The following is a 12,296-nucleotide window of genomic DNA, read 5'->3' as shown; positions in this document are numbered from 1 at the left end:
CCCAGGATTGAGTGTAGTGGCATGATCTCAGCTCACTGCAACCTCTGCCTCCTAGGCTCAAGTGATTCTCATACATCGGTCACCCAAGTAGCTGGGAATACAGGCGTGCACCATCACATCCAGCTAATTTTTGTATTTTTAGTAGAGAGCGGGTTTTGTTATGTTGGCCAGGCTGGTCTTGAACTCCTGGCCTTGAGTGATCTGCCCGCCTCAGCCTCCCGAAGTGCTGGAATTACATGAATGAGCCACTGCACCCAGCCCTCTTAGGGGTGCCTTTTTTGAGAATGGGAATGAGCCTGAAACCCCAGCTGGGCCCAGCTGCCCGTCCCTTCCACAACAAGAGGCCCTACTTGGATTCATCCTATGATTCCAGGGACAATAACTTCCCTGTGTTTCTTCTGGGAAAGTGAGGGCCCCTGGGGCTCATTGAAAGAACTGCAAGAAGGGGCTCCCTTTGAGATTCTGGTTTTGCTGAAAGGTTTATTCCGGGAGGAGTGGGCACCTCACAGGAAATATGACTGCCAAGGGGTGATGTGAATGAAGGAAACCTTTGAGAAAGAGAGCCTCAGAAAGCTCCTGGGAAAGAGTAAGGCTCCAACTCAGCCCCAGACGAAAGGGCCCAGCCCTGAAGCTGAGTTCTGCTGTGGCAGCTCCTCCAACAGAGGCCAGGACAGGCTGCTTCTCCCCCAAAAAGGGGAGAACCATCTCCTCGCCAGACCATGCAGAGATGAGTAGAGGGAGATTAAGGAGCTCTCCTGGTCATTCCCCAACCTCAGCCCCATGCCCCAGAGCCCCTTGCAGCTTGGCTTCTCCCCTCCTCCACCTCTCAGCCCACCTCTCTCTCCTTGCCTAAGCTCCCAGCCTCCTTGTCACCTTCACTGCAGGGAAGGAGCCCAGATGAAGGCACAGGCAGAAGAGGGCTGCCCTGGGGGCCACATACACCCAAGGGAAAGAGAAGGGAGGGTGGGATAGGCTTCAGGCCAACCTGGGGGCATGCTTGGGTGACTTCCTTGCTTTGGAGAATAATGTGGCTGCTTAGGGTAAGATCTTAATGAGGAAACCAGAATTGACCCCTGTCCTGAGCACTCGTCCCTGGAGGAGCTCTCCCCACGAAGAACCTACATTGGGTTTCACCTATCATCTTCCATCCCATCACCCAGGGTGGGGAAGGGGCAGACCTGGCAGAGCAGAGCCACACCCAGCCACACCCCAGGGATCAGTCACTCAGTCTTCTGAAACCTGGGTGGTGCCTGGCCCATCTGGGTTCCTTCCTTCCCCCAGCCCAAGTCCCTGCCCCCAGCCTTGTCCCTGGAGGACTCAGCCCTGCTCTCTACCTTCTGAGGGGGACTCTTGGCCCCAGGAGAGAGCACAACTCCAAGGTCACCTCCCACTCAGCCCCCACACTGGGTTCAGCCTGTGCCACCCAGGACCCAGTGCTTCTGGGCCTGGCAAGAGACCGAGAGAAGATGTGACTGTGCTCCAGGAACAGAAAGTGCCATTCGGACCCGAGATAAAGAGACTAAGCACATTTATTCACCCACAGAGGTGGATGAGGGGCTCAGGGTTTGAACTCGATGACACTGACGGCGATCCGGGCTGCCCGTCGTAAGGCTTCAGCCACTTGAGGCTTTTCGTAAGACTCTACCTCCATAGCACGGAAAGTGGGCACGTGCCCCTGCAGGACCTTGCGGCCCTCGGGGGCCTCTGCCAGCATGGTAAGGGCCTTGGTGGTGTTCAGGCGCGCCACGGTCATGGGGGAGTGCAGCAGCTCCAGGAGCGGGCTGATGGCTTGTGCCTCCAGGGCCGCATACTTCCCTGCAGGCCACCAACACAGGATGTTCCTAACAGCCCAAGGGGCCCTCTTCTCACCCCCTCACCCTAGCCCTCTCCTGACCCTCCTCCTTGTGCAGTCTCAAGGGGTTTATGCCTGGTTTACACCCCACCAACATGCCCTCACCCTCGGGGCTCTTGTGCCTTGGCTGAGTCCAGCCTGGGCCTGGCCCCTTCATCTCTTGCCTTTCCAGCCTCAACTGGCTAATCTCAGCCCAGGAGTTGTATCCTGCCCAGGAGTTCAAGAGCAGCCTGGGCAACATAATGAGATTCCATCTCTACAAAAATTTAAAAATTAGCCAGATGTGGTGACACGTGCCTATAGTCCCAGCTACTCAGGAGACTGAGGTGGGAGGATCACTAGAGCCTGGGAGTTTGAGGCTGCAGTGATTGTGACATTGTACTCCAACCTGGGTGACACACTGAGACCCTGGCTCTTAAAAAAAGCAAACCCAGCCGGGCACGGTGGCTCACACCTGCAATCTCAGCACTTTGCCGAGGCGGGCAGATCACGAGGTCAGGAGAGCGAGACCATCCTGGCTAACGCGGTGAAACCCCGTCTCTACTAAAAAATACAAAAAACTAGCCAGGCGAGGTGGTGGGCGCCTGTAGTCCCAGCTACTCGGGAGGCTGAGGCAGGAGAATGGCTTAAGCCCGGGAGGCGGAGCTTGCAGTGAGCTGAGATCCGGCCACTGCACTCCAGCCTGGGCGACAGAGCGAGACTCTGTCTAAAAAAAAAAAAAAAAAAAAAAAAAAAAAGTAACTCAATAGTTCATTTATGTTGCCGATATTTCTTGAGCACCTACTCTGCACAAAACACACACGGTTCCCGGGAGACGCCCTCCTCAACCCTTCGCTGCCCCTTCCTGCTGTCCTTGCCGGCCCTACACTCCTGCAGTTCCCAGCGGATTCTCCCCTTTGCTGGTGGAACCTCTCAGCCTGGGCCCTGCCAACTCCCATTGTCCTTGGGGTTGATTCCAAGCCCTTCCCAGAGGAGGCTTGGCACCTATGTGTGCCCCACCCATGTTGGGCTTCTCCTCCACATCCCTCATCACTGCCTGCCAGGACCTGGCACGTGGCAGGGGCTTCAGGACCCTCAGCTGGAGTGCCAGCTTGGGAATAAGTGGCCTCATCTCCCTGGGTCCCAGCCTCTTGTGTCTCAAGCCCCGTGGCCCTCCAAGCACTCCTGCAGGAAGCCTGGACCGAGACGGACACTGGGCTGAGGCTGTCCCAAGATAAACATGCAGGGGGAGCCCCTGCCACCATGCAGTCAGCATCCTGACTATACTAGCAAAAGGAGGGGCTGTGGACTCCAAGAAGGACCCAACCTCTCCCATCTGCATACCTCAAGCAGCATTAGGGTCAGGTGTGGAGGGCCTGGAAGGACCTGTCTTTGGGAGGCTGATTGCAATTCCAAGCCCAGATGGTCCTCTGTGGAACTCAAAGGAAGCACAGGGCCCCAGGCCGGTGGGCACGTAGGGGTCAGAGGGAAAGTCAAACGCTTTCAGGGGACCTGGGAGTGCCATGCCCCAGTCTGCCAGGTGTGGAAACAGCCCAGGGTTCTTCCATTTGCCCAGGGTTGGGTGACTTAGAGGGGAAGCCTGACTGGTTGGGAGTCCCAATTCTGAATTTGCCCCCTCCCCCAGTTTAAGAAAAGTAATTATAATGAATAAACACCATAGAGTCCAGGGCTCCAGGATTTGCTTAGACCTCAGGATAACAGAATCATGGATGGTAAACTAATCAACTCCTGGGTCACAGCTCACGAGGGGCCTGGGTGGGAGGTGGGAATTCCAGGCCCAGGGAACAGACTGGTGTGAAGGCACAGAGGTCCTAATGTGAGTGACCAGTGAGGGGCCACTGTGCTGGGGAGAAGAGGGAGGGCTGAGCCTTGGACCCAACCTTGAAAGGACATCAGTGATAGACCAAGGGGAGGGTTTTTTTTTTTTTTTCTTGTAAAGTGTGGGGTTTGGGGAACAATACCCAGCCCCTGAGCACAGAAAGCTTATCATGGCTGCTAGCCTGCTGGGGTCTCCCTCCCTGTGGCACCCCCCACCGCCTTACCTTCAGTGATCACTGTGGCGAACATCAGGGCCCCGGCGGCATTAGACTTCACGTGCTCCACCGGGTCTTTCAGTAGATGCACCAGGATGGGGATGACGTCAAACTTACACACCTGTTTCTTGCCCTCTCGAGATATGCTGGGGCAGAGAGGGAACAGAGAGGGGCTCTGCTTGGAAGGGAGACGAGGAGCAAGGCCCAGGAGTGCCCCAAAGAAACACAAAAGAAAGAATTGTGTTGGGACTACCCCAGGTAGTCCAAGGACTGGTCCCCATGATCCAGGACTGGTCATGGCGGGGATGCTGGGCTGCAGAGGAGAATTGGTGTGAATGCGGCCCACTGCCAGTGAAGACCAGGAAATGACAGGGCCTCATTCTGAGCCAGCACACAGAAAAGAAACAGGGCACATTCTCCGTGGCCCCAAAATGGGGAAGAGCAGGACCCAGGGGTGTCAACCACAGGGAGACCCATTTTGACTTTGCCTAGGAGCCAGAGCTGCCAGTGATGGGCCAAGCTGCCCCCAACAGCAGTGGCTGCCAGGCACTGGGCAACTGCAGCTAAGGACTCAGACCAGGTGACCTTTAGGCCACTTACTCTGGCACTGGATGAAGTTGTGGAAATGAGGATGATGGACTCCCTAAAAGTTTCCTGTGAGAGGGTCAATTCTGTCCCCTAAAAAGCAAGGGCTCCCTGGGCCAGGAAACACTGTTCACAAGTCCCACAGGAGTGTCACAGTGCAAAGACCCCTGTGTCACTTAATCAACCTTTCCCAAACGTAGCCACCAAAGAACCCTCATTTTTGTAGAGCTCTTAATGACCTCAAAGACACAGGTGTTCCCTGGGAAACAGATTGAGAAATGGGGTTGGCCAGCCACTAGCTGTGACCTTGGGAGCCTGTGGAGCTTTCAGGACAGTGGGACTCAACCCCGAGGCCCATGATCAAAGATGCAGAGTCCTGGGTCCCACATGCAGGGATTCCCCGATTCGTTCACACAGCGAGACACTGAGACAAGAGCTGGGTTTCTCCAGCTCAGCGTTCTTTAGGGCCAGATAATTCTCAACTGGGGGCCAAAGCTCCACCGCTGCAAACCCTGGGTTTAGGGCAGGAAACAGAGGAAAGCCCTGTCCTCAGGAGCTCCCCTCGGGGATGACACACAAAGTAACGGCAGGGATGGTGGTCACAGTGGACATGGGAGGACGGGGGACAGCGGGGAGGTTACAGTTTCAGAGAGAGAGCTCTCTCCTGGAAAGCCACTCTCGTGGTCACACAGAAAGGGGACCTCTGAGGAGACCTAAGAATGACGGTGCTGGGACAGGGCCCAGGAATCTGCTTTTTCACAAACCCCCCGGGGGCCTGGGTCAGGGGCCCCACTTGCAGAAATACTGGCCTGGGCCTCTAGTGAGACTCTCAGAAGAGAAGCCAGGACTCAGGGAAGGCAAGAGGGCCTCCACTAAAGAGACGTAGCCACAGCTAAGGCAGGGACTCTGGGGGTCGGTGACCAGCCCATCCTTGTGAAGAGGGGCCCAATGTGAGAACACACACTTCACCCCACCCCCTGCAGCTTTGAGGCTTTGTGCTCCCTCAGTTTCCAGGCCAGGATGTTGACTGTGATCCTGTGTGACCTGGGGTGAGAGATAAGACACTGCCTCCATTTCTCACCTGTGAAGGCAGACCGCCTCCCTGGAGGGTTGCCTAAATATGAGGTTTGTAGACAATGCCTGGCACACAGGAGGCTCTCAGTGACAGCTGGGTGTGATGATCATCACCAGTGCATCTCCTGTGCTGGCCTTCCTCATGGGGAGGGGGTGCCAATCGTCTGGCTTTGTCCAGCCTGAGAGGTTTTCTGGGATACAGGACACTCCCAGGCCAAAGGGATGGTGGTCACCCTAGGGGAGAAGGTCATCCTCCGTCCCAGCTTCCTCCTGCCCCTAGGCACAAGCAGGCAAGGGGAAGCAGGCCCAGGGTGGCCACCCTTGAGCTCTGGACCAGCCCAACTCAGGTGCCTTCTCCCAGCCTTGGTAGAAACCCAGCCTAGGCCAGGACTCACCTGACATTAAGGAGCGCATGAGCGGCCTTGCTGCGGATGTGCTCGTTGACACTGAGGAGCTTCTGCTTCAGGACAAGCACCACGTTGCTGCCCAGGGCCTCGGTGGTATCCTCCCGCAGGCAGAGGACCAGTGTGTCCAGGATGAGCTCCTGGAACTCCTCCTCCCGCTCCATCTGCAGCTTCCACACCAGTGCGGAAATCAGACCTTTGCTGATGATCTCTTGGGCCCCTACAAGGCAGGAAAGGGCGCTGAGGGCGGGCCGGCCACCCACCCACCCATGCCAGTTGGCCTGCAGGGCTCAAGGAGGGTCTTGCAGAGCCAGTGGGTGGGTTTGACAAGAGGACTTGCAAGTGCCACCCACACACACATGTCCTGCCTGGCCAGGGGCCTGAGCGGCCAGCAGGCGGCTGCAGTTACAGCCATGTTGGGCTGAGGGCGGAGGCTCAGAGGACCCCGGAAGGACCAGCCTTTGGTCACCAGTGTCTCAGGGGGCATCCACCATAGCAGGCGCACGTCAGCCAGAGAGGCAGTAGCCACCCCTCAGAGAGCCAACAGCTCACTCCTGTGGGGCCCAGGCACACTAGGAGACCTCCACTCTTCCCTCCCCCTGCCCCAGAGTTGGGGAGCCAGTCAAGCCCCCACTTCCCATCCACCAAAATATTTCAAAGCTGCTGGAGACCCCACACTGGTCTGACCAGTCCTTGAGAAGAGCTTGGGTTTGACTCTGAGACAGAAGACCTAGAGTACAGGCCAGTGTCTCGCACACCAAAAAGAGCTGTGCCCCAACTAAAGGTGATAGGAAGCCATGGGCTCTGGTCTTCAAGGGACCTGGGGCTCTGTGGGAAGGGGGGCTCCACGTGGCGCCGCTGGGGTGCAGGTACTGGGAGAAGCACAATGAGGCAAGACTGCCCCATAAACAGGCCCCACCTGGCTCCTCCCAGCTCCCTTCCCTCCTAAGGAATGTCAGCAAGTGGCTGCCTAGAGAACCCAGAACTTGGGCACGAGTGGCATCCTGAGGAGCCCAGGACAGAACAGCCCTCCTGAGTCACTGAGATGAGAAGCACAGGGAATGTGCAGAGTGCCCTTCCCTATGGCACACAGCTGCCCTCACCATTGCCCTGCAGCCCACTGACCACTGCAAAGCCATCTACAGCCCCCAGGGAGGTGGCCACCAGCAGACACCTCTTTCTTCCGCCCTCCCCAGCTAAACTGTCTAATTTACTCTAGAGAGAGAAATAAACAGGTTGATTAGCCTAAAGGTCTCCAAGTGCCAATTAGTACCAGGGATTTCCTCTTTGAAGACATCACCCCAGCCTTCTTCCCCTGCTCCCTGAGGACATCAAACTGCAGGTGCCCAGGATGATGGGGGAGAGAGGCGGAGCAGGGTGCTGAGTGACTCTTATTGTCCCCCCAGGTCTCATAATGTTCAGGGGCTCCCCATGCCCCATCCTCCAGGGCCCCTGGTGTCAGGTGGCTCCCAGTGCCCCTGGCTAGCTTCTCACCGGGGTATAAGATAGAGCAACTAGCTCTGCCCTGTTTCTTCTCAGGGCTCTGACCACCCAGGAAAAGTGGGTTCCTGTTGCTTCTAGTGTGTTGGGCTTTTTTATTTAATGTGCACAGATTTAAAAAAAAAAAAGCCTAGGTCTCATTCTAAACACATCGCTTCTAAGCTGTGTGACCTTGGATGAGTTACTCAACCTCTCTGAGCCTAGTTTCCTTATCACTGAAATGGGCCTACCTGGCAGGGGATTGTGGATCAAAATGTGTTCCACGTGCTGTAGATTTCTTCATCCATATAAGGGTCTGTCCCTGTGTGCCCAGAACATCTGGGCCTAGGGTGGCAAGAGTCTCCTGATTTCCACCAACACTGAGCCCCAGTTACAAGCAAGGGCCTGCTGGGGGCTGAGGGATAGGATACAAGACAAACGCTGCACAGCCCAAGCCCTGCAGAACCCGTTGGTGCAGAGCCCCTGCCATCCCTCCTGGAGGCCTGATCCTCTCTCCCACGCAGCTCCCTGCTTTGCCCAGACCACACACCTGGCCTCCTGCTCCCGCTCTGCTTCCCCTCAGGTTCTGCCCACAGTATCCCTACCCACTCCTGGCTATAGATCCAACTCAGCGGTGACCTGGACGGCCCTCTTCCAGCTCACAGCAGGGAGGTGACAATTTGACCCTCTATTAATTTTGCTGGCAGATGGAAGGACAAGGTTCTGGGATGGGGACACCTGAGCAAAGACCTGGGGGTAAGGAAGTTGTTAATTTTCAAATCAGGACTAGACTGTAGCCTCATCTGCACCTATCTGAGCTTCCCAGGAAATCCCTGGGACAGGTGTCGTTACTGGAGCTGCTGCATGAGTCAGGATGGGCACAAGTTGGGGTAGGGATACAGAGAGAGTTGAGGTCAGAAAAGTCAACATTCAGGGTGTTCACCTCCATTGCCCACCTCTCCTTGGTGAGGAAACTGAGGCCCAGAGAGGCAACTTGAATATCCAAGGTCACACAGCAGATGGTGGCAAAGCCAGGCAGGGCCCTCAGCTCCTTGGGTTTTGTTTCTCAGGCATTTGTCTTGTACTTCTGCTCCTAGAAATGCTTAGCACGGGGACCGGGGTTCATTTTGAGACAGAGGGAGAAGATTAAAAATAAAACGCGTGCCGGGTGTGCCTTTCTGCTCGTTCACTTTGCTTCTTTTCAGCTAAAAGAAGAGTCTCGGGCCTGGCTATTTATAACTAACCCAGATCTGCGATGGCTTGCTCAAGTGGGGGTGGGGCACACAGACCCCAGGGAAACAGTCGGGGAAACCCACCCAACTGGGTGGCAGCCTGAGAGTCTGCTGGGGGTGGGGGTGGTTGCAGAGGAGGTAGGACAGGTGGGGCAGAGAGAACCAGCCAGATGGAGTGGTACCAGAGCAGGCCAGGCTCTGGGCCATCCATGGTTTAGAAACAAGCAACACATGCCCACCCCACCCCCGGGAAGTGGGAAAACTAGTGGAAGAGTCAGCTGGGGACAGGTCATTACAGAACAGGTTGACATGTGTGTAGATCAGGAATTCCAGGGTCCTAGGGGCTTTGGAGGTGCACAAAGGGAGGCCCCAGGGAAGCTGGTTCTCATGGAGATGAAGGAGAGTCCAGAACAGCAGGGGAACAAAGGTGTTTGTGGGGAGTGCCCGATCTGGCCTGGCTGATATGTAGGGGCTAGGATGGGTTCAGTGGTTGATGAGCCAAAGAGATCCATTGGGATTGAGGGGTCACGGATGCCCATGGTGTGCAGCCCCAGTGGTGGAGGTTGGGTCATTTTCTTTATCTTATTTTTTTTTTATGAGACAGAGTCTTGCTCTGTTGCCTAGGCTGGAGTGCAGTGTCATGATTTCCACTCACTGCAAACTCCGCCTCCCGGGTTCACGCCATTCTCCTTCCTCAGCCTCCCGAACAGCTGGGACTACAGGTGCCCACCACCACACCTGGCTAATTTTTTGCATTTTTAGTACAGATGGTGTTTCACTGCGTTAGCCAGGATGGTCTCAATCTCCTGACCTCGTGATCTGCGAAGGTGGGTCATTTTCTTTGTGGTGGGGGCGGGGGGGGGCGGGTGCTGACACCATTTTCAGGGGCCACTCCTCAGCCAGCTGTGCCTGCTGGGTTGGGGAGGTGCTGAGTGGCCTCAGTCACCACCAGGACAGAGCACCAGCACCCAGGTTCTGGTCACAGCCACACCCTTTCCTGCCAGGGGACTGCACATCCACACATGGCATCTGGGGCCCACCTTGCCACAGGTGACCCACCTGTCCAGCTTTAGCCTTGCGTGGCCCTGTGCCCTGAACTCGTGGCCCACTGGGCCTGTCTTTGCTCCAAGGGGTGCTTCTCTGTCCTCAGCTTTCTCGGCTTCCCAGTAGCCGGGAGCATGATTAACAGCTTCTTCCTTCACCACACGCTCTCTTCCCGTGCCTCTGGTACTCTCCCTTCTCTGGTTCCTGACCACCTCTCCAACTGCTCCTCCATCTTTTTGGTAAGCACCACCTCTTCCTCCAGTGGTCCCCACCCTCTCCCCTTCTCTCATCTCCCTGGGTCCTGATAATGCCCCGCCACTGTCTCCTAACACGCTCTGCCATCTCACAGCCACAGCAGACCCTGCACTGAACTCGGCCTCACGGACTGACTTCTGTGCTCACTCCCACTTCCTCTGGACTGACTAACTGATGTTTTTATTATTTTATTATGTCCAGTAGGACAACTCACATTGTCTGTGGGACCATGCCTACTGTAAATAGGGAACAAAAACTCGTCCTCCTCCTTCTCAAATTCAAAAGACTATCGTTAAAACTCTCTAGCGGTTCTTAGGCCAACGTCCCCGATCCTACTGTCCCAAGCTGGCATCTGTGCATGGGCAATGGCCATGGTCCTGGCCACATTGGTCTTCTCTGGGTTCTTCCTGGTCTCATGCTCCTTCATGTCCTGCACCCTCCCCGCCTTGGAACTCACTTCCCTCCCACCCTACGTCACTGGCCACCTCCACGCCTGCTATGGCCTCATTCCAAGCATCTCTTTCTTTGGGAAGCTGGCACAACGCCCAATGCTCCCCCACTCCACGTGCCCCCAGAGCCCCAGTGGGTCTCCTCAGATAACCTCACATGATTGTAAGGCCCAATCGTTGTTTGCTTTCTACCCCTGCCCTACAGTCAGAGGATCTGCCAGTAAAGGGCCGGTCTGAATCCTAGAACTGTGCCTACAACTATACCCTGGTGGAAGAGGCTATCCGTAAGTGACTGCTGCATGAATACAATATTGGTTTGATGCCAGGTGAGATGCCCCTCTCTTAATTTGAAGTGGTCATCAGGGTCAAGTCAGGGAGGTGTCAGCCAGCCCCAGTGGACCCTTCTGCAGGCTAGCCTCTGCTCTACACCTGGACCACTGGAAAGGGCCATCCCACTGTTGCATGTGGGCTTACCCCTGGAAACAACTCAACTCTGACCCCCTCAACTCTGCAGTGGAAACAGACTCTGGCTATCCCAAGACATGCTAAAATGCATTTCCTACATACATTAACCCTCAGAATCACCCTCTGACCACATTCTGTTACGTTCCCCGTCGACAGAAGAGGAAACAAAGGCTCAGCCAGGTAGCACAGCTGCTGGTCTCTGTGTGTCCTCCTGGTGAGAGGTCCAACCTGGCACAGTCTGGTGGTGTGGAGGGCAAGCACAAAGTGTAGCACCTCAGCCATTGGCTGAGGTCCTCACTGGACACCTCCAGTGAGCAATAGGTTCGCCTCCATGATGCCCATAACAAATATATGTCCTGTTCCTGACAGTTCAGGCAGCACCCTCACAGGCGGCCCACGACCGTGCGGGTACGTAACGCAATGGTCTCCATCTCACAGCAGAGGAAACATTCCCAGGGAGGTTATGGGATGATGCTGAGATGCCACAGTATCCAGCTGGCAAAGGAAGACACATGCCCCTGCCTCTCCACCACAGAGCTACCATGGAGAGACCACTCTATTGACCTCTGCCGTGGTCAGGTCCAGGGCTGCTGCTCAAAGAATGGCACGATCCACATAATTTGACCACAAAGGTGTAAGGTGATAAGGAAGGTGTTAGCTGGGAAGGCATCTGCACTTTGCCAGGGATGCTCTAGGACAAAGCTTCAGGTTACCAAGATGGAGAAGACAGAGAGCAGCATTCACGTCTTGGCCCTCTGGCTTGACAGTCTTTTAAGCACGGAAGTGAGGGGCTCCTGGCCCTGAGGCCCACAGACAGGCTTTGAAATTGAAAGCAGAATTTTGCAGCCTGGGTTCAGCTGCATTTTGCTGAGGGTCTGATGCTTTCCACGAGCTTCCCAACAGCGCCAATGGCCTTAACTGAGCTGGCTCCCTCACTCTTGTCTGGGCTGGGGGCCAGCTCCTGGGTCCTTCTCCCTTCCTTCCCTCCCAAGGCCACCTTTCCGTATGCCAGGATTGCCAGGGACGCCAAAGAGTCCCTACACACTGGAGCAGCAGAGATAACTAATGCCCCCTCCCATCGCTGCACAAACCTCACCGGTGTAAATCGTTAGGGTTTGCATAGGCTTTTCACATGTTCTGAAGGATTGGTGAGACAATCCAGGAAAGCAGGTGCCACTAGCCCCACTTTGCAAACAGAAAGGCTGGAAGAGGTCAGTCGGTTGCCCAAGGACACAGAGCTCACAAGAGGCCAAGCTGGGTTTGAACCCGAGTGGACAGAAGGTGAGCCGGGACGACTGACTGCAGTAAAGAGGGCCAGGGCCATGACTGGGATCAGGCTCGTTTTCCCGGGCTGCCAGAAGTGGCCCGTGGGGCTCGGCTACCAGGCCTCAGCGCAGCGGAGTCACTGGGACGCCGGCGCGGGG

At 55.9% G+C, this 12,296-nt stretch overlaps 1 protein-coding gene across 1 annotated transcript in view; it reads right to left on the bottom strand.

Annotated features, from left to right (window-relative positions):
• Positions 1-1,511: 1,511 nt before the first annotated feature.
• The window catches only part of RSPH14 (radial spoke head 14 homolog (Chlamydomonas)), an 80,655-nt gene continuing 69,870 nt past the window's right edge, over positions 1,512-12,296 (bottom strand). Inside the window, exons 4-6 of the mRNA XM_011956353.1 lie at positions 5,940-6,168; positions 3,895-4,031; positions 1,512-1,815 (exon numbers count right to left, since the gene is read on the bottom strand). Coding sequence (XP_011811743.1) covers positions 1,559-1,815; positions 3,895-4,031; positions 5,940-6,168 — 623 coding nt within the window. The 3' untranslated portion in view covers positions 1,512-1,558. The remainder of the gene's footprint in view (positions 1,816-3,894; positions 4,032-5,939; positions 6,169-12,296) is intronic.

The sequence above is a fragment of the Colobus angolensis genome, unplaced genomic scaffold (assembly GCF_000951035.1).
Source record: "Colobus angolensis palliatus isolate OR3802 unplaced genomic scaffold, Cang.pa_1.0 Scaffold415, whole genome shotgun sequence".
Classification (NCBI taxonomy): Eukaryota; Metazoa; Chordata; class Mammalia; order Primates; family Cercopithecidae; genus Colobus; species Colobus angolensis.
The sequence above is the reverse complement of the archived record's forward strand: the minus strand, read 5'-3'. Positions and strand labels throughout refer to the sequence as shown.